Below are 26166 nucleotides of genomic sequence, written 5' to 3'. Positions count from 1 at the left end.
AGGGAGCCCCCAGGAGCCCTGTCTACAGGGCCGGGGATGGCAGGTGCTTGACCCATCTGACCTCCCGGGGTCTTGGTAGGGAGGGGCTGAGCTCTACCCAGGGCCCATCTCCACCCCGTCCCCTCAGGTCAGGGACACTACCTGTTTCGATGTCATCTATGGACCCCAATCCATTGGAAGATCCCTGTGGAGAAGAGGACAGGGCAGGTCAGACAGACACAGGCTGGGAAGGCCACGGTGCCCGGCCCTCAAGGCCCCTCCCCAAGTGACTACTGCTGAGGCTAATTAACCAGGGGGCTGGATGGGCACAGGCCAGAGGCAGGGGGAGTGGGGTCAGACAAGCCTCACATCTGCCCCTTGCCGGAATGCCCTCAGGGGAAGGGATATAACCTCTGAGCTCCGCTTCCTCACCCGTCAAGGGAGGTGTTGTACAGAGCCCTCCACGCATGTTCCAGGCAGGGAGAGTTCGCAGCTCAAAGCTGCAAGTGCCACTCCTGAATCACCAGTGTCCCCTCCCCCAGTTACAGCCCCAGGCTGAACCAGCCCAGGTGGGATCCCACTGCCACCCGTGGACCTTCTGTTGGAGGGAAAGCTGGGCTCAAGCTCGCCCTATGGTCTTGCCAAGCTCCTCATCCCCTCTGGGCCCATTTCCTTATCTGTAAAGTGAGGATGATACAGTCATCCACCTCCTTCTACTGTAAAAAGGATGAGATCGGGACTTCCCTGGTGGCGCAGTGGTTAAGAATCCACCTGCCAATGCAGGGGACATGGGTTCGAGCCCTGGTCCAGGAGGACCCCACATGCCGCAGAGCAACTAAGCCCATGCGCCACAACTACTGAGCCACAAATACTGAGCCCACGTGCCACAACTACTGAAGCCCGTGAGCCTAGAGCCCGTGCTCTGCAACAAAGAGAAGCCACCACAATGAGAAGCCCGTGCACTGCACCAAGGAGTAGCCCCTGCTCGCCGCAACTAGAGAAAGCCTGCGCACAGCAACGAAGACTGAACACAGCCATAAATAAATAAATAAATAAATAATTTTAGAAAAAAAAAAAAGGATGAGATCACTTGACATTTGTACAGAGCTTAGAACTGTGCCTGACACACAGGAAGTGCTGTTTTGTTAAATGCGTAGCATCGAATTTTAAATCCAAGCCACCAGGACATTGGCCTGGCCCCAGTGGACTCGCCTGGCTCGTGTCCAGCTCTGGGCTGTGGCATGCACTTCCCCACCTGCCTGCATGCCTTTGTGCGAGCTGCTCCCTCCTCTCCACCTGCCCCAATCCTGCCAGCCTGGCTCTGTGACATCCAAGGTGAGACTGAATACAAGGCTGCCTCAGGCTCTGTCTGGTCCTAGAACTCACAGACCTCCTTTTTTTTTTTTTTTTTTTTTTTGCGGTACATGGGTCTCTCACTGCTGAGGCCTCTCCCATTGCGGAGCACAGGCTCTGGACACTCAGGCTCAGCGGCCATGGCTCACAGGCCCAGCCGCTCCGCGGCATGTGGGATCTTCCCAGACCAGGGCACGAACCCGTGTCCCCTGCATTGGCAGGCAGACCCACTGCCACGCACGGCACCATCTGTGGTCCCCTGGCTGCAGACTCCGTGGACACCGAGGGTTGGCCCTTGTGGAGCTGGGCATTCCACCCACATCTGCTGTGGCCCTTTGGCCATGGTCATTTAGTCATTCAACAGAGATCTTCCGAGCACCTGCTGTATGTGCCCAGTGCCACTCTGCTTGCTGTGATGAGCAGCTGACACACTACGCACCCCCTCGCTGCCCGCGAGGACCTGCAGGCAGGCTCCCTGTCCCTGGTCCCGGAAGAGACCTGTGAGCTGGCTGGAGGGAAGGGGTGCGAGCACTGGCCTTGCCTTGGGCACCACTGCCCTTATCCCATTCGCACAACCACCCTGGGAACCGGGCACAACTGTCATCTCCCTTGTACAGAGGGGACCTAAGGCTAGGACATGACGTCATTTCCTCTAGGTCACGCCATCAGTGAGAGGACCCCCAAGTCTCCGCTCTCAAGTGAGCTCACTACGGAGCCAAGGGGATGGGTGTGCACACATCGTCTGGCGCGTGAGGAGACGATGGTGAGGACAGAGAGGGAGGTTGGAAGCAGACCATGGAGTGGCCTGAATGTCAGGCTACAGTATCCAGATGTGATTAATAACAGTACTTTTAAACAGATACTTTATTAGTTATTTGTTTATTTATTCGGCTGCACTGTGCGGCTTGTTGGATCTTAGTTCCCCAACCAGGGATTGAACCCGGGCCCTCAGCAGTGAAAGCGCGCAGAGTCTTAACCACTGGACCAGCAGGGAAGTCCCTCAGATATTTTAATTTACAACCACTGAGGGTTTCTAAGCTGGGGAGAGCCCCACGAGGCCAGGCTGTCGGAGTTCATCCAGCAGCAGTGTTGGGGGACAGGAAGAGGAGTCCAGACAGTGTCAAGGGGACGAGAAGGGGAGGCCAGCCACGACCTGGAAGAGTGGGATGTGACCTGAACCAGGGCAGTCACTGTGGGAAGAGAAGGAAGGAACGGGGATACCCCATAACATACCCAGCCAGGGTCTCCCCAGAGTTGCCCTATAATGCACAATCGTGCCAGCAGAAAACAAAAGGGAGCCCTAGTTTCTCTGGCTCCAGGAATGAGGCAGGAGCCCGAGATCTGGGAACTCTGGATAGGATCTGCCTGGATGACTCCCTGCCTCCCCAGCACCACTGGCAGGAGGGAAGAGGAGCTCTGCGCAGCCCCCTCCAGCCATGCTGGCTTCCTGGCTGTTCTTCGCACACCCTAGGCACACTCCTGCCTCAGGGCCTTTGCACTGGCTGTTCCCTCTGCCTGGTCCCCCAGACCTCCTCATAGTTCACTCCTCATCTCCTTTGGGTCTTTGCTCAAGTATCTCCCTCTCACTATTTACTGTTTAAAACTGCAACCCAGGGACTTCCCTGGCGGTCCAGTGGTTGAGACTTTGCCTCCCAGTGCAGGGGGTGGGGGTTCGATCCCTGGTCGGGGAGCTAAGAGCCCACATGACTCACGGCCAAAAAACCAAAACATAAAACAGAAGCAATATTGTAACGAATTCAATAAAGACTTTAAAAATGGTCCAAATAAAAAAAAAATCTTAAAAAAAAAAAGTTAGGTTTAAAATAAATAAATAAATAAAATTTAAAAACCCTGCAACCCACCCCACCCCCACCAATAGCCTGGCCCCCCCAGCTCCCTTCTCCAAGGCACTGGTCACTTTCTGTTTACCACTTTTTGTTTGTCTCCCCCAGTTAGACCAAGTTTTATGAGGGTGGGGCTCTTTGGCTGCTTCTCCCTCTGCTGTGTCCCCAGTGCCTAGATCGATTCTATGACGGGCACAAAGAAGCACTCAATAAATATCTTCTGAATGAATGAATGAAATCAGTGCTATCCGCCTTCAATGCTTTCCCAACACTCTTACGATGAAGACCTCACCAGGGACTAGGTGCTGTGGCTTCCACTGTTCCAGCCCCACTGGGCCCCCTCCACTTGGTCCCTCCTACACTCTGAGCTCCTCCCAGCCTCAGGGCCTTTGTACACACCTTGCCCTCTGGAATTGTTCTACTTTTGTAGAAAAATTGTATCAGCTTACAGATTGCTGATACCCAGTCTAAATCAGGCCTCCCAGGCCCAGTGGCCCACCCTCTGCCTTTAGAGCTCTCCTCATGGTTTGTAACCAGAAACAGCTAGTGTCCATCTGCCCTGGACTGTGAGCTCTTCGAGGGCAGGGACGATGTTTGTTTTATTCAGCACGTACGTACCCAGGCCCCAGCTCAGTGCCTGGCACATACTGGACGAACTCAGGCAAGTCTCCTAACTTCTCTGCGCCTCAGTTTCTCCTTTGTAATAGTGGGTAAATAGCACCTCCCTCCAGGCATTGTGAAATTATTTGCGATTATGTATTCATTCACTCACTGCTATGGTCTGAATGTCTGTCCCCCAGAAATTCATATGTTGAAATCCTAACCCCCAAAATTATGGTATTAGGAGGTGTGGCCTTTGGGAGGTGATTAGGTCATAAGAGTGGAGCCCTCATGAATGAGATTACGGCCCTTATAAGAGAAACCCCAGAGAGATCCCTTCCGCCCTTCATGTGAGGTTACAACTAGAAGACCATCTATGAACCGGGACGTGGGTCCTCTCTAGAGATTGAATCTGCCAGCACCTTGATCTTGGACTTCCCAGTCTCCAGAACTGTGAGTAATAAATCTCTTTTGTTTATAAGTCACCCAATACATGGCTTTTTTTTTTTTGGCTGCCCCTCACAGCTTGCGGGATCTTAGTGCCCCGACCAGGGATCGAACCCAGGCCCCAGAAGTGAGAGCGCCGAGTCCTAACCACCGGACCGCCAGGGAATTCCCGGCATCTTGTTATAGCAGCCTGAACAGACTCAGACATTCACTTAATTGTATTTTTTTTGAGGACCCAGTAGGTGCCAGGCCTGACGATTTTTGGTTACAAACCATCATGACTGCTACACAGGCAGGTCCACATCTGCCTCCCTTGCAGCCTAGTAGGCCCCAAGGGCCAGGACATGCCTAACTCAGCTCTGGCCCAGTGGCAGCTCAGGGGCAAGAAGTGGTTCCCTGGGAGTCTGTTGAGTGAATGAATGAAAGTGTTGTCATGCTCTGGGGGGACGGGGGCCAACTGTGTGACACTGGCCAAGTCCCCTCCTCACTCTCGTGCCTCACTCTCCCCTTACGTACAACGAAGAGGCAGGGCACCAGCCGCCATCCACGCTCTTCCGGCCTGTCCCTTCCCAAGTCCACCTGAGCAGTTCCTGTATGGCGGGCGGTGGGGTGTGATGTGTGTGCTAGGCCCTGCCACTCCTGCCCCCAACCAGGACGAGGCCTGGTGGTCTGGTCTCAACTGCCTTTCTCCCTCCTTCCTGCTCCCACCCTGCCTGCTGCCATTTGTTTTCTTTCTCAGGGGTCCACGAGTGAGGGTACCCCGACGGTTCCCCTGCAGTGACTACTCCCAGCACCGGCAGCCACAGCTCATCCCCATACTTTGTCCCTGTGGTCACAGGAGGCCCCTCTTGGGACGTGGAGGTGCTGTGGGTCCCAGGACTACCCTCAAGACCCTGGCCCGGGCCCAAGCTGTCAGTCACCCCTCTTCCCAAGGCAGGGGCCTGCCTTGCAGCAGTGGGGACAAGGACAGATTGAGCCCAACCCTTCAGTGTGATACCTCTGGCCCTGCTGCTTGCGGTCATTTATATCCCAGAGAATGAACCCAAAGCTCTCATGATGGTTGAACCAAGATAGGTTGGTCCTGGGGCGGGTTGGGGTTGGGGAGGGAGGCTTGGGGTCCTGGTCTCCATCCTACCTGATCTGCCACACCAGCCGCAGTGCCGTTACTGAGCAGAGAAAAGGTTTCCAATTCCTGCCAGAGATTGGAGAGACGTGGGAAGAGATGACGATTCTGCGAATGTGCTCAGGGTCCCACCAGCCAGGGCAGCAGAGGAGCCCCGACCAGGCGGGTGGGGTCTGTGGTGCTCTCTGAGCTCCCTGCCCCCAGGCCTGCAGGGAGTCACCTGGGTCAGATTCAGGCGTTTCCTTCCTGCAACCATGGCCTGGGCAGATGACTTCCACGTACACGCTCCCACTGTGAGCCCGGCACTGTGCCAGGCACCACCTCAAACCTCTCTCCCTTTGATCCCCCATGAGCCCTCTGAGGCGGGCATAATTTCCCCCACATCCCAGATGCGGAAAAGAGGGTGGAGAGAGAAAAACTAACTTGCTCAAGGTCACGGCAGAGATTCTAGAGCCATACCCTCCCCGGTGTGCAGCTTCCTGGCCAAATGTAGGAGCCAGATGAATGCACGTGGATCTGAACGAGCCAAACAGGTACCAACATTTCAAATATGCACCACACAGGGGTGATTTGAGAACACGAGGCTAAAGGACGCCAGCTTCAACTGAGGCCACCTCCAGGGTGTTGAAATCGGCCAGGGCAGGGGACGGAGAGGGTTTGAACGGCTGGTGTCTAAGGTGAGCTAGAAGCTTTGGCTGTTCTTTCCTTTGCCAAAAGGTTCTGGAAGTCATCCCAGGGCTTTCAGCCAACACAGGGAAGAACACCTGCTGTCACCCCCTCTGTCCTGTCCTGGCCCCAGCCCCCTCACGCACATCTCCCAAAGGCTCCTGGTCACCCTCTTCAGGTCTCCCCATCTCCAACCCCGCCCAGGCCCCAGCGCCTACCTGGGGCCTCTTATACGCCTTCCGAACTCGCAGCCCAAGCTTCTGAGCCAGCTCCTGACCAAGGTGAGTTACACTCTCATCCTGGGAAGGAAAGACACAGGGTAGGGTGGTTAGTCCGCCCTGACTCAAGAGCTGTGCTCCGGACACCTGTGCAGCCCTGCAAGGGGGGGGGTCCCTGTTACCCCAGGTTACGGATAAGGAAGCAGGACCCTGGGAGGGGACGTGGGCTGCCCCAGTCACACAGCCAGTGCGTGGTAGGGCTGGGGCCAGGAACCTGTGCTTCTGTTTTTCCTTGTGTTGTGGGGAGTGGACAAGAATAATTTGGGGGTTTTATTTCAATATTTTCCTTTTGTTTCCACAATTCGTCAAGTAACAGTGTCACTGTAGAAGGCTGAAATGTTAGAGGAAGAGCAACTGCTTTGCTGGATCAGCCCCACCCTCACCCTAGGCTCCTCCCCAGGGGGAGCACAGCCAACAGTGCTGCTGTGTTGCCCTACGGTTCTTACCTGGGAATTTACACACGCGCATATGGATGACAAAGGATGCTTAGTTTTGCTTTGTGGGTTTTTTTTTTCTTTTTTTTATATAAGTGAGATCATATCATACCTATTATTTGTTCTACAACTTGCTTCTTTCACCAAAAAATGTCTTGGAACTCTCTGCAAGTGAGGTCACAGGGGTGGAACACAGGCCCAAAGGAGCGAGGCCGTGTGAAGTCTAGAACGCGCCTGGTCCATGGTTGGTGCTGTTACAGAACCTGCATTCCTTCCTCCCTCCAGGTCTGTACTACTTTCTGTGTGCTGTGTGCCAGCCACAAGCTAGGGGCCGGGGACACCACAGCCACAGGGCAGACGGGGCCCAGGCCTCACGGAGGCTCCAGTCTAGTGGGGAGACCAATCAGTAAACAGAGAAACAGTGACTGCAGTCCGGGCTACCAAGGGACAACGGGGATCCTGTGACATCCTGTACCTTCGTCGACCTCCCCACCTCACCGACGAACTCCTAGAGTCCAGGGTCTGGGTCACCTCTGGTCCTGATGCCCAGCAAGGAGCAGGGCCCAGTCAGTGTTTACCCATAAGGACTGGAAAATGGGGGAATTCTCCAACTCGAAGCCAGAAGTCCTTGTTTGGATACTTTCCTCAGGGGAGTTACCGGCCCTCGCGGGGCCCAGCTCCCTGACCTGTACAGTGGGGTGAGAGCCACCCTGCCCACTGAGTGGGTAGTCATGGGACCCGGATGTGGACCTGCTTCAGACGCTGGAGAATGTAGTACAGGTTGGGCACTGGGTCATAAGAGAGGTTCTCAATGGTGAAGTAAACTGCATTGGAGAAGCAAGAATAATAAATAGAAAGTATAATACCAGTGAATGTTCTGAACACTTACTGTGTCCAGCCACTGTGCCAACTGCCCTGTGTGATTTTCTGATTCCATCGTCAGCACAGCCCTATGATGCATGGTATGTTACCACCCCCACTTTATAGGGGTGCAAACTAAGATTCAGAGGGGCTAAACTGTGTGTCCAAGGTCACAGAGCTAGTAGGTGGCAGACTCAAGATTAGAACCCAAACGCAGGCCAGTTCTCTGCAACTGACATCCTTGATCACTGTGCATACAGCCTCCTTTCTGCTTTGCCCACCCAAATTGCTTCTTCCAGCCCCACTCAAGCCCTGCCTCCTCCAGGGAGCCCTCTAGGATCCTGACCACTCCTGAACTCTCTCAGCCCTTCCTGGGCAGCATTTACCCTTCTCCAAGCCCTTTCACACCCATTATTTCAGAGATAAAGTAGGAAGGGCACTTTATAGATGTGGAACTGCTGTGCAGAGAGGGGCGGTGCTTTGTCTGAGATCATGCCAGGGCTCTGTAGTGAAGCCAGGCCTAGACCCCAGGCTTGTCTCCATTCGTCTCCTAATAGACTGTGGGTCCCTGACAGGCACAGATCTGGGCACTCCGTGGGCACTTAGTAAACAGTTGTTAAGCTGACGAATGAATGCAGAGGGGCTGTGTGCCCAGCTGTGCGTGGGCTGGGGCAAGCAAGACCCTCGATTGGTTTTTTTCCCATTGACCGTCCCTACCTGATGACAGCCTGGACATCAGGTCCCCGCACGTGTGGCACCCCGTTTGGTGCCCACTGCAACCCTGTACTCTCAGAGTGTGGAAGTTAAGAGTCAGACTGCCTGGGTTCAAGTCTCGGCTCTGCCACCCCCTAGCCGGGATCCTGGGTAAGTTTCTTTCTCTCTGTGCCTCTGTCTCCTCATCTTTAAAATGGGGATAATAATAGTGTCTATCTCTATCTCTAAGGATTGTCACAAGGATTAAGTAGGTCAATACACACTGTATTTTCAGCAACGCCTGGTGTTAATATCAGTGCCTCAGCGGAGGAAAGCGAGGCTCAGAGAGGTGTGGTGCCTGGCCCCAGAGAGGGCAGTGCAGAGGGCTGGGAGCCCGGCCTCTGCGGGCAAGGCTGCAGGGCCACACTCACGTGGGGCAGGGCCAGGGAGCACCGGCTGCTGCACGCGTAGGCCTCCTTGTGGCGCCCCAGCTCGGTCAGGGCCCGCGCCTTGCGGAACAGTGCCCGGATGTTGTCTCCGTCCAGGCCCAGCGCCTTCTCGCTGTCCTCCAGCGCCTTCTCATACAGGCCCTGCCAGAGAGGAGCAGGCAGCGGCCGGTCAGCCTGTTACCCTCCCTCCCCCAGCCTCCTGCCCGCCCCGACCCCCCAGGACTGAGGACCAGCCTCCCTTCCCTGCAGAGGAGGAGGGTGTCAGGGACGGGCTGAAGAGCTCCGGGAAACAGCTCTGGCGTTCAGGCTCAGTCGAGGGCACCCGTGTGTCCAGCTGAAGGGGCTGCTGTGGGGCACTGGCAGGACATGGAGGGGAAAGGCCTTTAAACCGTGCAGTGATGAGCCCGGTCACTCAGCAGACCACGGACTGAAATCCGGAAGGCAGCTCAGCGTGCAGAACAGTGGGAACGGGCATCGGGCAGACCCGTTTCTCCAGAACAGGCTGGATCCTCTGCAGAGCCCACGGCAGGGCTCCCACAGGGTCAGGGAATGACTGAGAAAGTGAGCGAGGACAGAGAAGAGGAGGAGGCTGGAGACTGAGGGAGGAGCGAAGGAGGAGGAAGCTGGAAGTCGGGAGAGAGGAGTAAGGTTGAGGGCGTGAGGGGGGCAGGCGCCCAGGGGCAGGGGCAGGAGAGGTTTGCAGAAAGAGGCGGTGGACACGATGAGGGCAGCAGCCCTCAGCCCTGACGGCTCACAGACTCCTGCCAGGGCCCAGGCCACCCCGAGAGTCTAACTTAACTCATCTGGGGGAGGGCTTGGGCACCAATATCATTTCAACCTTTTTTTATTAGATATTAGCCCTGTAAAAGCTCTCTAGGTGTGTCTGTTGTGCGCTGGGGTCGAGAGCCACGGGAGCGGACGGTGGAGCTGCAGAGGCTCACGGCGGCGGGGGCCCAGTCGTTGGGCCCAGTCAGGGCAGCGGGTGCAGGAGAGGAGCTCACCATGGTGAAGTAGCAGGCGGCCCTGTTGACGTGCAGTTTGCACAGCAGCTCCCGGGGCAGGGCCACCTGGTCAGAGGCGGCGTAGTCGGCCACGTTCAGCCCCTCCACGTACTGCACCAGCGCCTGCTTGTAGTCCTTCTCCCGGAACAGGTCATTGCCCTCAGCGAACAGGTTCTGCACCAGCTTGAGCAGAAAGGCCTGCCGGGGCAGGGTGCAGGGTGGCTCAGGGGGCCTTCTCCACTCAGCCCCAGCCCTGGCACCCGGGCCCCACCAGGGACACTCCGCCCTTCACCTTCCCCCAGCCCAGCCCCTGACGCTAACCTCATATTCTTCTTGCTTCAGGGGTAGGGTCGACCTATAGGAAAAGGAGAAGGACGCAAGGTCTGGGTGGGCCCAGAGTTCCCAGCCTCCCAGAGGCCCAGGAGCCAGAGCCTCAGACTAGAGACTGTGCCTAGGGCCGGCTCCCCAGCTCGGACCTCAGACATCACCTTGTGGACTGGGGTCAGGGGATAGCAGTTTTTTCTCCTTAAATCAACACCATGCTGGCCCTCTGTTTCCGATGGAAGATTGCATGAAGGTCTTGTGTTTGCCCCAGGGCCTGGCCGCCAGGCTTTCCCGGGGGCAGGTGCTGAGAAAGCGCTCCAGCTCCAGCCGGCTGTCCTCTGCCTAAGAAACCAGCCCTTGGGAACGACCATGTCCCCCCAGACCAAACCTGGAATTGCAGGCCCTTGGGTGCCACCCAAAGTCCACCTCAGGGCCCCTTAGTTTGGGAGTCTCTGCACTTCTGTCCCTGCCCGCAAAACCCACACAACCCCAGCCAAGGCCCAGCACTCAGAACCTAACCCCTTATGCCAGACTCAGAAAAGTAGATGGGGTCTTACGCACCCTCTCCTGCCCATGGCCAAAACAATGCCAGCTCAGTACAGAAGAAAGCATCAGCCCAGGAGCCTTGAGGCACATCTCTGAGGCTAAATGGCAGGGCTGGAAGGGAGCTGGGGTTTGTCTTCTGGTCTCTCATGTCACAGAGGGGAAAACAGACATTCAGAGAGGGGCAGTGACTTGCCCAAGGTCACAGAGCAGATCAGAGCCAGGGCCAGAGGGCAGGGCTGGGGCTCTTTCTGTTGCCCGGAGCCACCGCGAACACCTGGGCGAAAAAAAGCAGCCTAAGCTAGTAAGGGACAAGTGGTGAGAGGAGATGCCGGAGGTCCCCTGTGTGTCGGGGAGGAGGTATCCCTGATTATGACAGAGGGGCCAGTCACCCGCCCTCTCACTTGCCTCCCACCGTCAGAGACCAGGGCCCGTCCCTCCTGCCCCAGCACTGGCCCCACCACTCTCCTCCTAACTGGTCTCCCACCTCCAGCCTCTCCTCTTCCAGCATCAGCTTCGTCTTCAATAGGTCATACCCCGTCCTCAAGGTCGCCTCATCCTGGTGTTTAAGGCTCTACACAAGCCATCCACCTACCTGTCCAGACCACTTTATGGCTCCTACGGTGCTCTGTGCCCAGAGGTGCCTAATAAACGTTTGCTAAGCACACGAAGTCGGTACGTGAGGAAACAGTCATTTTTAAAGGAGCAGGTCCTACTATGTATGCTGCAAAGCAGTCCCTCAGGAGACCAACCTATGGGTTCCCAAGAAGCCTGTTGCTAAACCTTCTCAGAGCTCCCCTTTGGGAAGGGGAAGAAGGACACAAGGCTAACATTTATCCCAAGCACAATGACCCTGGGAGGGAAGTGGCATCATCTCCATTTCGCAGGCACTGAGACCACCAGGAAGCAGGGACACTGGGATATGGATCTAGGTCTGGGGCTCACAGTTCCAGCTCCGCAAAAATCAGTGACTTAAAAACAGAATTTTTGGGACTTCCCTGGTGGCGCAGTGGTTAAGAATCTGCCTGCCAATGCAGGGGACACAGGATCGATCCCTGGTCTGGGAAAATCCCACAGGCTGTGGAGCAACTAAGCCCGTGCGCCACAACTACTGAGCCTGTGCTCTAGAGCCCGTGAGCCACAACTACTGAGCCCACGTGCCACAACTACTGAAGCCTGCATGCCTAGAGCCCGTGCTCCGCGACAAAGAGCAGCCCCCGCTCACCGCAACTAGAGAAAGCCCACGTGCAGCAACAAAGACCCAATGCAGCCAAAAACAAACAAATAAAAATAAATAAATTTACTAAAAAAAACCCCAGAATTCTTAAAATAGATAACCAACAAGGACCTACTGTATAGGACAGGGAACTCTGCTCTGTAATAACCTAAATGGGAAAGGAAGTTGAAAATGAATAGATACTTGTATATGTATAACTGAATCACTTTGCTGTACATCTGAAACACAACATGGTTAGTCAACTATACTCCAATGTAAAGTAAAAATTTTTTAAAAAGACAGAATTCCCAAGGCTTGCCTTGTTCACCAGACTGGCCTCTGAATAAAACTCAGGCACTTTCCCAAAATCAAAGCCCTCCCCAACATGGAAGAAGAACCCCCAGTGAAGGGCAGCTCTGAGCCAGCCGGAGCCAGGAAAAGTGGCTGTGCTGCAAGCTGAGGAAGGAGAGCGTGGTGTGTAAATATAAATAGGAACAGATCCTGTGTGTGTGTGTGTGTGTGTGTGTGTGTGTGTGAAAAGGGACCCAGCTTGTGGTGAAAAGGCAGGTCGCGTTTTGCAGGTCTCTATGAGAGAACAAAATTGGGGAGTATATGAGGGTGTGTAGATGCAAATCCCAGTTCTGTGGGCAGTCGTATTTAAGAAAAGGAACACAAAATTAGAAACAAAGAATTGCTTAGGGAGCCTTTCGGGGCTTCAGAAAGGACCCGTGCAAGCGAGGGGCCAGGAGCTTATGCTTCATTAGCATCATGATAAACATGCCTCTGAGGGTCCATTTCAGAGAGATAAAAGAAAAGGGTTAGTAAAAATATTTTACATGTAAAGAAAAAGATGAAAAAACAAACATGGCATGTGGGTACAGGGGGCAAATAATGCAAAGAGAGGTGGGCTTGGAGTCAGCGAGACCCAGGTTAGAATTCCGTCACTTAATAGCTGTGTGACTGTAAACACGTTTCTTAACCTCTCTGAGCCTCAGTTTTCTATCTGCAAAATGGAGACAAGACCACCTGCTTTACTAGGCTGCTGTGAAGATTAGAGAGATGATGGATGTGAAGGGCCCAGCATGGAGCCAGAAAGACATGCTCAGTAAGCAAGAACTAGGGATTTATTATAAGATGTGCACAGACAAGCAGGAGAATTAACAGGGAGCGTAGGAGCAGGCATGGAGGCGGAGGGTAAAAGGATATGCCAGATGAGACCAAAGGGTAACTAGGGTCAGGGAGCGCAGATGTGCGGGGTGGGTTCATGGCTCAGGGTTAGGGGTAACTCTGGCCCCTGCCATGCCAGCCCCTTCCCAGCCTGTCCCACCTCCTCACTCCCCAACACACAGGCAGCCTGAGAGCGCGTGCTCCGGGGATGCCTCAGAGGACCCTGCCCAGCCGGGCCCACCGCACACTCACTGAATGAACTGCAGCCCCTTCTCGATGTCCGCTTTCCGTCTCTGCCTCTCCATCAGTCTCTGGGGAGAGAACACAGTCCATCAGGCAGTCAGCGGGGGCCAGTCACCGTCCAACCCCCAAGCCCCCAACGTGTGCTCCCTCACTCCCGTGCTCACCCCACCTCACAGGTGCCAGGGCGGGTGGCAGGAGTGTCCCCGAGGGCAGTGACCTGTCTCGAGGTCTACACAAAGTGTCTGAACCAGGTACACAGCTCTGCCCTCCACACCCATATCCCACTGGACCCTGAGTTTGCACAGTGACTTTGATGGGCCCGGGGTTCTTGGAGGCCACCTGCCCTTTCCCATGCATGGCTGGGGTTGCAATACTGCACGGGATACCCTCAAGTTCAAGGGAGAAACCTTGTTTTACCACTAAGCACAGTCTGGGGAGAAGAGACACAGGAAAACAATGCCAATGATCACAGCTACAATGCAGCACCACACACGGGCCAGGCACTCTGTATGAGGGTCTCACTGAATCTGCCATGAGGCGGGTGTCATTTTGTCCCCATTTTACCAAGGAGGAAACCAAAGCTCAGGGAGCCCCCTTCATGAGCTGGCTGGCCCCCACTGCACCAGGCCGGGGTGGCCCGGTACCTGCACCATCTCGGCGAGGTGGAGGGAATTCCCCACATTACGGATGAGGGAGACCAAGCCTCAGCGAGGCTGAGGGATGGCCCAAAGTTGCAGAGCAAGCGAAAGGCACTGAACTCATACAGGGATGTGCTCCGGAGATGAAGGGAGTGAAAACTGAAGGCGGGGGTGCTTAAGGAGAAGGGAGGCTCAGACAGAGCAGCTAGGGGTCTGGTACCTCCAGGGTGAGCCCCCGGGAGCTGGGAGCTCATGGCCAGATCCAGACAGCCCACCTGGCTCCCCTTCCCTGCAACCATGGAGGTCAGCTGGTCCCACTCAGTGACAGCCAGGAGGGGGCTGGGCCTTCCCTGGGTCAGAATCTGAGGCTGGGGTGCCCACGGCCCAGCTGGCCAGCACTTTCTGCCCCAGCCATTCATGGGCCATTTCCATGCTCTGCCCCATGAAACCGTTACTGCAAGAGGATACGGGCAAGGCCAGGAGGTGGGACTGCCCAGCCCGGGACTGGGGGACGGGCCTCCCGCTTTGTACCTCGGCCCCCGCGCAGCATCCACAGAGGGCCGGTATGCGGACACAGGGAGTGGATCCTCACTGCCTCACTGGAAAAGAGGTGTAAAAAGGTGTAAAAAACACCCAGCTACTTTGGAGAGGCAGCAAGTGTATCAAATTGACACCTTCCAAAAATTCTCTACTTCCTTGTCCTTTATTTCCACCTAGGTTCTACAGTGTTGCCTTCACATAAGGTAAGCAGGCAGGGGTCACTAAGCCCGTTTTACAGATGAGGAAAGTGGGGCAAGAAGAAGTGAACTCTCTTTCCCAAGGTCACTCGACCAGTGAGCGGGCAAACAGGGCTGGAACCCAGCTTGTCAAGGGCCACATCCTGCCCCACACTCCGAGCTGTGAGACGCCATGTGGCCCGGGGCCAGCAGGGTGTCTGTGAGGCTCCAAGGAGACAAGAGTATGGGAGCAAAGAGCTCAGGCCACCAGAACCTCCCTCCTCCCGCTTGTCCTTCCCAGGAGGGGTAGAGCCACACCGCGTCTTCAGGCTCCCAGAACACTGTGGCACACAGCAGCTCCCCACCCCAGGCAGGGCCAGGGCCACTGGCAAGTGCTCACTACACGCCTGCTCACGCTGCCAGGGCCTTGAGCCAGGGCTCTGGACTCAGAGCTGGGTGTGAAGGCCAGCATGTGCACACAGTGTGACTTTGGACCTCAGTCATATTCCTGATGGGGAAAGTGGGGCTGATGGCACTCCCCCCGCATTGGCTGTCGTGAGGGGTTAGACTCGTGCAGAGCGCCTGGCTCAGAGCAACAGTCCAACAACCAACCGCGGAAGTGTGTGTCCTCCAGCACTGCTCCTCCCTCCTGCCAAAACCTCTGCAAGTGTCTCCTGGGATGGACACAAAGATCCTGTTCTCCTGCAGGAGGCAGGCTGCAGTGGCCCCGGGCCGCCTGTGCCTCGCCGAGCAGGTCTCTTGATCGGTCTCTCTGTCCTCAGTGTCCCTGTCTGTGACACAAGCTCTCATCGTCCTCACACCCATGCCCCACGCAGGCTTCCAGCCGGACCAGGCTGCTGGGCTTTCCTGTCTCCTAGCCTGCGCTTCTGCAGTTCCTTCCACCTGTGCAGCCATGCTCCTCTCAATCGTGTGAACGAAATTCCATCCATCCTTCAAAGCCTGGCTCCTCCATGGAGCCGCTCCTGGTCCCGTCGACACGACCATCACAACCTCATTCACCCTATTTCCTGGGGGCCTGGGGTCAGGCCCAATCCTTGCCCTGGAATAGAGGGTCTTCGGGTGGGGAAGACAAGGGTGCACTCATCACCACACAGGGAGGCCCAGCACCGGCAGGGGAGCTGTGGGATGGGGGAAGGTGCCGCTGGCCGTCACACACAGGTGTGGCCACAGCTGCCACGCCCATCCCTCCACACCACCTGCCCCAGACAAGGACCAGCCTCCTCACTGCCCCCATCTCCTCAAGGTCATCACAGGCGTCTTTCAAACCACAAACCAGACTCTGTCCTATCCAGCCTGGAGCCTCTCTTTACCTTTCCAGCTGGTCCAGCTCCCCACACCATCTTTTCCAACCCCGGCCCGGCAGGACGGCTCCCGCAAAGAAGGGTGGCGAGAAGAAGAAGGGCTGGTCCACCATCAACGAGGTAGTGACCAGAGAATACACTGTCAACATTCACAGGCACATCCATGGGGTGGGTTTCAAGAAGCACGCCCCTCGGGCACTCAAAGAAATCCAGAAATCTTCCACAAAGAAGATGGGAACTCCAGATGGACGCATTGACACCAGGCTCAACAAAACTGTCTAGGCAAAAGGAATAAGGAATGTCCCATACCGTATCCGTGTGTGGTTGTCCAGAAAACATAATGAAGAGTCACCAAACAAACTCTATAAGTTGGTTACCTAGGTACCTGTCACCACTTTTAAAAATCTACAGTTAATGTGGATGAGAACTAACTGGTGATCGTCCAATAAAGTTATAGAACCACACACACACACAAAATTCCCCACACCAGCCCATGCCTCGTGGGAACACCTGAACTATTACGCTCCCTCACCCCCAACCCCTGGCCCTGTTCAGCCCAAAGTCCTCTCAGAAAACCTCAGTGGTCAGATGCATCTCTGAGTCAGTTCTCTAGGCCCTGAGGTCTGAGCAAACAGAAACAAATGCTGCCTGTAACCATCCCAGTGGTAATTCCTGATAAGTCTGAAGCCCATGCCAGGGAATAAGCATTCTCTGCCCCAGGCAGCATGAAGAAGGCTCCTCACCCGGTGGGCGTGAATCCACTTCTCTAACCACCAAAATCCCAAAGGGGCAGTGCAGCCATGGACGTAGGCTATGGAGAGGGGTTCAGATCCCCCGAGTGGCAGTTGCCTGCTGGGTAAATTGGAGATTACAACTAGCACCCATCAACAGGATTAATACATAGAAGGCACTCATTTCAGGGCCTGGTATACCGCAGACACTTAATAAATGGTGGCCATTAGATCAGAATTCCTGTGCTGGACATTCAAGTCAACGTTTGCCATATGCCCATTATATGCAGATGAGAAGGCCAGGGTGCCTTCCCTACTCAGGCCTTACAACCTAGTTAGAGGCATACAAAGATATCCCAGCAGCTGTACCCCAAACCAGGCTCCTGTGGTAAACAGGCTGGGATGAGGCACAAAGAAAGTGGAAGCTCCTCAAAAGGGGCAACGTCTGAATTGGGTTTTGAAGGTTGAGTAGGAGTTGGCTCCTTGGTGTCAGGGAGGGCAGGCCTTCTGGCCGGCTGCATGTGATGGTTTATGAAATCACTGTCATCTTCCACATTTTATCTGATCCTGACTGTGAGCTGGACCATGCTGGGACCCACATTTGAGAGATGGGGAGAGTGAGGCTCAGACGGCTCACAAGGCCTACAACTGCTGACTTTAGGTTGGTAAAGACACTGCTGCCCTCCCCCCTCAAAGGCACAGTAGAGGCGGAACCGCTCAGCAAACTTCCCAGGCACCTGAGCCTGTGCTTGGTGTCCGTGAGCGCTTGTGTCCCACAGAAGGCAGATGTGTCTGTGGAGTGACTAGGGGGAAGGCTCCCACACAAAAATATGTTTCTCTCAATTTCCTGTCCCAGGATCTATATATTGACCACTCTAGATTCATTTTATTGAGTGTAAAGTTCCCAGGCCAGGGCTGGCAAATAGATTTCATCTCATTAGCAAAACTGCCAGTCACCTAATGCCCCACGTGCCTCCCTTTTCCTCAGTTTCCCTGCCCTGGGAAGAACATTTTTATAGGTGGTTGTTATGAATTAAATGTTTGTGTCCCCAGTAAATTAATATGTTGAAGCCCTAACCCCTAGTGTGACTGTACTTGGAGAAGGGGCCTCTGAGGAAGTAATTCAGGTTAAATGTGGTCACGAGGGTAGGGCTCTGATCCAGAATTTTCTTCTGGTAGCCTGGCTAGACGAATACAGATTTTGGTACTGAGAAGTGGGGTGCTCCTATAACAAACAGTAAAAATACAGTAAAAATAAAAACAGTAAAAATACAAAAGTGGCTTTGGAGCTGGACGATGAGTAGAGGCTGAAGGAGTTTTGAGGTACATGCTAGAAAAACCCCCAGACTGCCATGAAAGGACTGCTGGTAAAAATACGGACACTAAGGCAATTCTGGTGAGACCGCAGATGAAAATGAAGGACAGGTTATTGGAAACTGGAGGAAAGGTGATCCTTGTTAGAAAGTGGCAGAGGACTTGGCTGAAAAGTGTTCTAGCGTTTGGTGGAAGGTAGACTTTGCAAGCGATGAAACAATATTTAGCAGAGGAGCTTTCTAAGCCAGGTATGGGAGTTGTGGCATGAGTCCTCCTTACCGCTTATGGTAAAACACGAGAGAAGAGAGATGAATTGAAGAAGGAATCGTTTAACAAAAGGAACCAGAGCTTGAAGAATTAGAACATTCTCAGCTTGTCCATATTTTGCAGAAAATGAGGAGTGTTCTGAAGAGAACACCTAGGGTGTGGCTGAACAACCGTGTGGTAAGGAGATCAGCACGCATCAAATCAGCCAGCAGCAGAAGCCAGAAACAGAGATGGGATTATACCAGCAGAAATAATTCCAGTTTGAACTAAAGGGGACAGAGAAGGCTGGATGACGGAATGCAGGAAGGCTGCAGGACTTCTGGAAGGAATTCTACAGGACAGGATCATAGAGCCATTTGGCTGCAAACATGCTCTATCCTTTAAGAAAAGGGAAATATAACCCCAAAGATAATTCAGAGACCATCAGGGCTGCCTCCTTGGTTTCAAAGGGTGGGGCTACTGCCTCCTTCTCAACAGGCCCAGAGCCTTGGGGGGCAAAGTGCTGGAAGAGCTGTGGGGGTGATGCTGTGCCCCAGTGGGCTGGGAAGGGGGAGCATCAAGCCAAAGATGCTTTTCCAGCCTGAAAATCGAATGGAATTTGCCCCATTGGGCTTTGGACTTGCCTGGAACCTGTGACCTCTTTCCTCTTTCCGATGAATCCCTTTTGGAATGGAAACGTCTATCCCATGCCTGTCCCACCACTGTATTTTGAAACCTTCTAACTTGTCTGGTGTCATAAGTTCACAGCTGGAGAGGAATTCTGCTTCAGGATGAATCACACCTCCAGTCTTAACCGTATCGGATTCAGATGAGATTCTGAACTTGAGACTTGATGCTGGAATTAGTTAAGAATTCGGGCACTGTCGGGATGGAATGAATCCATTTTGCACGTGATGAGAACATGAATTTGGTGGGGGAGGCAAGGGCAGAATTGATAGATGGAATGTTTGTGTCCCCCGAAAACCTTATGTTGGAAGCCCTAACGCCCAATGTGACTGTTTGGAAATAGGGCCTCAAAGGAGGTAATTAAGGTTAAATGGGGTTATAAGGGTAGGGTCCTGATCTGCTAGGATTAGTGTCTTTATTAGAAGAGACACCAGAGAGTTCTCCCTCCCTCTCCCCGCAAGCAGGCATCACCAAGGAAAGGCCAGATGAGGCCACAGTGAGAAGGCGGCCAGCTGTCTGCAAGCACAAGAGAGCTCTCACTAGAAACCAAATCCGCCAGCACCTTGATCTGGGTCGTCCACCCTCCAAAACTGCGAGAAAATAAATTTCTGTTGTTTAAGACGCCCAGTCTATGACACTTCGTTATAGCAGCCAGAGCAGACTAAGACAGTGGTTAAAAAAGATCATGTGTTCTCAGCTAAAGAGGGAGGCGAGTTCCTTGAGGGTCAGGCACAACTCAGATAGGGCACTTGGTAGAGGAGCAAGGAGCATGTAAGCCAAACAAATCTCATTCCTTTTTACAGAAAAGAGACTCCCACCGCCAAGCTGGGCAGTCCCCCAACCCTGGGTCCAGGTTCTTATAATTTAGGAATTTCAAGATGGATCTGCCTCAAATGGGCTCTTCTCAGAAATACAGCTGTGAATTAGAGCCAACAGAAAATGATTCCCTCAATGTATCAGCATGGTACCTGACCTCACACCCAGGTGCACACCTGGGTTCAACTCCAAGATCTGTTCCCTATTAGCTGCATACAAGCTGCTTAATTTCTCGGTGTCTCACTTCCCTCGCCTCTAAAACAGGAAAAGTAATATCTACTGTAAAGGGGTGATGTGAAGGTTCAATAAGATGTCTGACACAAGATAAACATTTAATATCAACTATTTTTATTTTATAATCATTATGATTACTTTAAAAGATGGGCAAAGAACATGAACAGGAAATTCACAGGAAATATAATTCATTAAGAAAAGTTACTTGGGGAGACTTCCCTGGTGGCGCAGTGGTTAAGAATCCGCCTGCCAACGCAGGGGACAGGGGTTCGATCCCTGGTCCAGGAAGATCCCACATTCCGCGGAGCAACAAAGCCCGTGTGCCACAACTACTGAGCCTGCGCTCTAGAGCCCGCGAGCCACAACTACTGAGCCTGTGTGCCACAATTACTGAAGCCTGCGTGCCTAGAGCCCGTGCTCTGCAACAAGAGAAGCCACTGCTATGAGAAGCCCGTGCACTGCAATGAAGAGTAGCCCCCACTCGCCACAACTAGAGAAAGCCTGTGCACAGCAACGAAGACTGAATGCAGCCAAAAATAAATAAAAATAAATAAATTTATTTAAAAAAAATAAACGATCCTCAGGGAATTCCCTGGCAGTCCAGTGGTTAGGACGCAGTGCTTTCACTGCTAGGGGCCTGGGTTCGATCCCTGGTTGGGGAACTAAGATCCCACAAGCTGCATGGCACAGCCAAAAAAAAGGAAAAGAAACTCACTGATGACAGAACCATATGTTAAAACAACAAGACGACACTTTTCACTCATGAGGCTAATGAGAGAAGAGAGCCAGGTCGATGAGGCGGAGGAATGGGCACTCTCCAACACTGCCAATACAGTGAGTGTGTGAACTGACGGTGTCTGTGAAGCAACGTCTACCAAAATGAGCAAGCTGCCTACCCACCAGCCAGCTCCCCTTCCTCCTCCCTGGCACTGCCCCAATACTGTTGCTTTCCCAGGTACCCCGGTGAAGCTGCACTGGGCTAAACCAATCGTAACAGTCCTTTTCCTCGCCAGGATTGGCTTGGACGAGGGCATGTGACATCACCCTGGCCAATAGGAAGGAGAGGAAATCAGCTAAGGGGCTTCTGGGAAAGACTTCCTTCACACTTAAAATGGGACAGGAGAACTAATCCCTTTTCCTGCTGCTGTATGGCAAAGCGTAGCAAGAAGATGGCAGAAAAGAAAGACTGCCCAAAGGTGTTTAATAAACTGACTCAACGAACTGCTCCCCCTCATTTATCACTTGAGATTTTAATAAACTCCATTTTGAGGAAGGAATTCTGTTACTTGCAGCCAAAAGCCTTCCAAATGATAAAATGCCCTTTCCCTTTGACCCAGAAATTTCTCTTCCAAGAAGTTAACCTACCAAAATCCTTGTACAAGCCCTCAAATTATATTTGTACAGGGATTTTAAAAATATATTTATTTATTTATTTGGCTGCACTGGGTCTTAGCTGCGGCACTCAGGATCTTCACTGCTGCGTGCCGGATCTTCGTTGAAGCGTGCGGGACCTTTTAGTTTAAGCATGTGGAATTTTTAGTTACGGCATGCAGGCTCTTAGTTGCAGGCATGCGGATCTAGTTCCCTGACCAGCGATCAAACCCGGGCCCGCTGCACTGGGAGCACGGAATCTTAACCCCTGGACCACCAGGGAAGTCCCCAGGGATTCTTTTTTTTTTTTTTTAAAGAGAAAAAAACTAGAAGCAACCTTAATGTCCACCAGTAGAGAATTAGCTTAATCAATCACTTGCATTATGGAATACAATACAGCTATTGAATCTATATGTACTGTCATGGAGATGTCTCTGTACGTGGTTGAGAAAGGAAAAAAGCAGATTTCAGAACATTCTGGGTTGTATGATTACCTCTGTGTGAGAGAATATTCTCCAATTTAACTGGTTCTCTCTGGGAACTGGGATCTGCCAAGAGGCAACAGACCACTTTCCTTTCTGCTTTATATACCTCACCATGGTTTGGACTTTTTGCAGAGAGCAAGTATTAGCCTTGTAATCTAAAATACAAAATGAGATGACTGACATCAGGCCAACAGTAGGACAGGGGCCAAATGGGAACCAGTAGCCTGATTTTAAGCCCAGTGCTCCAGGACTGCCAAAATGTCCATGGACTGTTCTTCCCAAGAAAAAGACCAAACCGTTGACCTGAGAACCATGAAGGAAACGCATTGTTTTTTCCATTTTGGAGAAGGGTTTGAAAATGACAGAATTTTAAAGACTCAGATCTTCATCAGACCAGGCAGGGACTGTGCTAGCCCCTCCAAAATCTCAACGTCTGGCCCATGCTTGACACAGAGGAAGTGCTCAGGAAATGGTGGTTTGGATGAAAAAGAAATGGATGAATGTGTATCAACTCACCCAATCCAAGCATTACCTAGATAAGAATGAATGAGTGTTGAATAAATAAATGAGAAAAACTGAGACCGAGATAAATTCACAATCAGGTAATAATATTAACATTTCCTGAGTGGCTACCATGTTCCAGGGGCTGTCATGATCCCTATACACATAATACCTTCCTTAAGGATTGCACAATCCTATGAGATAGGGACTGCTATCATTCTCATTTTGTGGAGGAGGAAACAGAGGCACAGAGAAGTCAAGTGACTTGCCCAAGGTCACACAGCTGAAACAAGGTAGACCTGGGATTCAAACCCTAGCAGCCTGGCCCCAGGGCCCACACACATCACCATAATTACCCTTATTGTCGCCCATTAAGTAATCAGAGCCAGCCCCAGGACCCTGAGTGTGTCATCATGCTCAAGACTCCCCCACCCCCAAAATAATTCCCTCCTCTGCTCCTGAATCCCCTTCTGGCTAGCACAACCTTGATTCCCTTTCTTGGTCACATTTAAAAAAAATTTTTATTGGAGTATAGTTTACAATGTTGTGTTAGTTTCAGGTGTATAGCAAAATGAATCAGTTGTACATACACATATATCCACCCTTTTTTTTTTTAGATTCTTTTCCCATATAGGCCATTACAGAGTACTGAGGGGAGTTCCCTGTGCCCTACAGCAGGTTCTTCTTAGTTACCTATTTTATATACAGTAGCGTGTATATGTCAGTGCCAATCTCCTAATTTATCCCTTCCGCCTCTTGGTCACATTTCGTGAAAGGGTTGTCTATGCTGTTCCCACATCCTCACTTCCTACTCCCAGCAAGCCCGTGCCCACTCCACTGAGGGTGGCGCCAAGGGTCCTCCCCGTCCCAGGGGCCTCCGATATGCTGAGTCCAGTGGGGGACAGCTTTTTACTGGTCTTTTCTAGGACCCGTGGCTGCGTCTGCTGGCCCTCCACTCCTCTGCCCAAGTCTTCCAGTTAAGGGACGGTGCTCTCCTCACTTGACATGCTCTCCCCAGATGAGCTCTTGCATTTCATGATCTCATGAGTCATGTCAGTGACTCACAAATCTATTCCTCCCACCAGGCTCACCCCCTCCCCAGTATTTCAGATTCACATCTCTTACCTTCTGGGAAGCGCTTACCCAGATGTCCAATCCCCAGACTGTTGAGGACCTCTGTGCCTTTCCTCATCCTGAACCCTCTACGTGGAACGCCCTCCTCCTCCCCAGCCCGCCCCCAGCCAACTCCTACTCATCCTTTAAGACCCAGCTTGGATGCCTCTGTGTCCAGAAAGTCCTCCCTGGCGCCCATCCCGGTTGGGCTGGGTGTTCTTCTCACTCAACACATCCCAAACTTAACTCAGCAGCTTCTCCCCTAATCCTGCTCCTCCACCATTATTCCCCGACTCTAGTCCTAGATCCAACCGTCATCCTGTTCTCAATCTCCAATTCCTTCCACCTTCACCTCCCAAACACTTCTTCACTCTTCTCCCATCATCTCCACTAGCAGGCCCTCATCATCTCTGGCCAGCAGCCTCCATCGAGCTCCCTCCAATCTGCTGCCATTTGGTGGTCAGGGGTATCCGACATACATGTCAACGTCACTCCCCCGTGCGACATCAAAACCCTCCCAGGTGCCTGCACACGCACAAATGAATGTAGGTTTAAGAAAAGGCGGAAAGTGAATAAGCTCTGTAGTCCACTAATGTACCAATGCCAGTTTTCCGGTTTTGATCATGTATATTGGCTGTATATCACCATCAAGGGAAGCTGGGTGAAGGGAACTCTTTGTTACCATTTTTGTAACTTCCTGTGAAGAAAGTTAGAAAACAAACCAAACCTTGCATGACACCCACTACCAGGAGGACAAAGGCCAAGCTGCTCATCCAGGTCACACAGCACCCACCCACGGCCAGGCCTGGAATGTGACACTCCAGCAACTTTGGAGCATCCAGCTTCCCGTTCAAGCTGCCCGCTCTTCCTGGAACAACCCTAATGCCCAGTGCTTCTTTAAAGCTCAGCTGTAGGGCTTCCCTGGTGGCGCAGTAGTTAAGAATCCGCCTGCCAACGCAGGGGACACGGGTTCGAGCCCTGGTCCGGGAAGATCGCACATGCCATGGAGCCACTAAGCCCGTGTACCACAACTACTGAGACTGTGCTCTAGAGCCCGCGAGCCACAACTACTGAGCCCACGAGCCACAACTACTGAAGACCGCGTGCCTAGAGCCTGTGCTCCACAACAAGAAAAGCCACCACAATGAGAAGTCCACATGCCGCAACAAAGAGTAGACCCCGCTCGCTGCAACTAGAGAGAGACCACGCAGCAACGAAGACCCAATGCAGCCAAAAAATAAATAAATAAGAAGATTAACAAATTAGAAAAAAAAAAACCTCAGCTGAGGTGGCTCCTCTACCAGGAAGCCTTCCTTCCCCAAACCCCGCCTTTGCACAGCACCCCAAGCTCACAAGCACTGCACCGATCCTAGTTAATGTTCCCATTCTCTCCCTAAACTAGGAGCTCCTTGAAGCCAGAAGCTGGGTCTGATTCATCTCTGAGCAGCACAGAGAAACATATTCTGAGTAAGTGGAGTCTCATAAATCCTAGAATAACAGTGAAGATGTGGGTTTCAGTAATCTTTTTTTTTTTTTTTTTTGGCATACCGCGTGGCCTGCAGGATCTTAGTTCCCCAACCAGGGATGGAACCCGGGCCCTTGGGCAGTGACAGCATGGAGTCCTAACCACTGGACCGCCAGGGAAATCCCTCAGTCATCATTTATTAAGCACTTTCTCTTACCAGGTATTATTCTAAGAGCTTTAAGTATAATACTTAATCCTCATAACACCCCTTAAGAAAGTACTACTATCATCCTTATTTTACAGATGAGGAAACCAAGGCACAAAGAGGTGAAGTGACCGGCCAGGGTTAGTTACTAAGTGACAGAGCTGGGCTTTGAACTCTGGTAGTTGGACTCTGGAGACCACGCAGTGTCACCTCCTGACTCAAAAGTGCTCCCTCACCCCCACAGGCTGCCTTCAGCCTAGACTCACACTGCACCCCCCCCCCACCCCGAGCACTCACCTGCCCCAGTGCACCCTGCAGACGGGCCACGCACAGCATGAACACCACTTGAGCTTACGTCATCTCCACGCCTGGTACTTCTCCTGACTCACCAGGCCCTCGATGGCTTACTCCGAGAGACCAGGAAGGCTTTAATTTCACAGTCCCCGACCTCACTCATCAGCTTTCTGGGTCTGCATGGAGCCCGAGGACCCTCTGCTCCAAGGAGGTCAGGGAGGGGTCTCAGCTCACTTCTGGAGGCTACCTGCTGGGCGTGAAGCACCTTCTATGGCAGGGGTTTTGAACCTGGGGCCCAGAGAGAGAATTCAGGGGTATGTGACCTTTCTTCAGGGGTCTGGGAAAACATTTGCAACCTTTTTCACTAACTCCTACCTGATATTTAACATTCCACTCGATTATGAATGTAGGCAATACACTCAGTAGTGTCAGCACAAGAAAACACAGCTTTTTCCCTGTCAAATTTCAGCTACTGCGGACACAACAAAATATTGTTCACGCTCACCACAACTTCAAAACTACAGTAGTTACATTAGACTCACTGCAGATCTTATTTTTTAGTGCATTGATGTAAAAGCCCAGCTGTAGTTCAAGAGAATTGGTTTCCTTTGTAATCCTGTGTATTTTACTTTATGCATTTAAAAAGAGTATTCTGAGGGGCTTCCCTGGTGGCGCAGTGGTTGAGAGTCTGCCTGCCGATGCAGGGGACATGGGTTCGTGCTCCGGTCCGGGAAGATCCCACATGCCGCGGAGCGGCTGGGCCCGTGAGCCATGGCCGCTGAGCCTGTGCGTCCGGAGCCTGTGCTC

General features: G+C 52.8%; 1 protein-coding gene and 1 pseudogene across 1 annotated transcript in view; one reads left to right on the top strand and one right to left on the bottom strand.

The window, feature by feature from the left end:
- Positions 1 to 26166, bottom strand: part of ZC3H7B (zinc finger CCCH-type containing 7B) — a 53885-nt gene that overhangs the window by 19575 nt on the left and 8144 nt on the right. The window contains exons 2-8 of the mRNA XM_029204946.1: positions 13231 to 13289; positions 10050 to 10083; positions 9729 to 9926; positions 8710 to 8868; positions 6231 to 6311; positions 5359 to 5415; positions 142 to 184 (exon numbers count right to left, since the gene is read on the bottom strand). Coding sequence (XP_029060779.1) covers positions 142 to 184; positions 5359 to 5415; positions 6231 to 6311; positions 8710 to 8868; positions 9729 to 9926; positions 10050 to 10083; positions 13231 to 13283 — 625 coding nt within the window. The 5' untranslated portion in view covers positions 13284 to 13289. The remainder of the gene's footprint in view (positions 1 to 141; positions 185 to 5358; positions 5416 to 6230; positions 6312 to 8709; positions 8869 to 9728; positions 9927 to 10049; positions 10084 to 13230; positions 13290 to 26166) is intronic.
- On the top strand, positions 14157 to 16496 carry LOC114886206 (annotated as a pseudogene).

This window comes from Monodon monoceros, unplaced genomic scaffold (genome assembly GCF_005190385.1).
Source record: "Monodon monoceros isolate NGI ecotype Baffin Bay Population unplaced genomic scaffold, NGI_Narwhal_1 Super_Scaffold_6, whole genome shotgun sequence".
Lineage (NCBI taxonomy): Eukaryota > Metazoa > Chordata > Mammalia > Artiodactyla > Monodontidae > Monodon > Monodon monoceros.
Note: the sequence above shows the minus strand (reverse complement) of the source record. Positions and strands in the feature narration are given on the sequence as shown.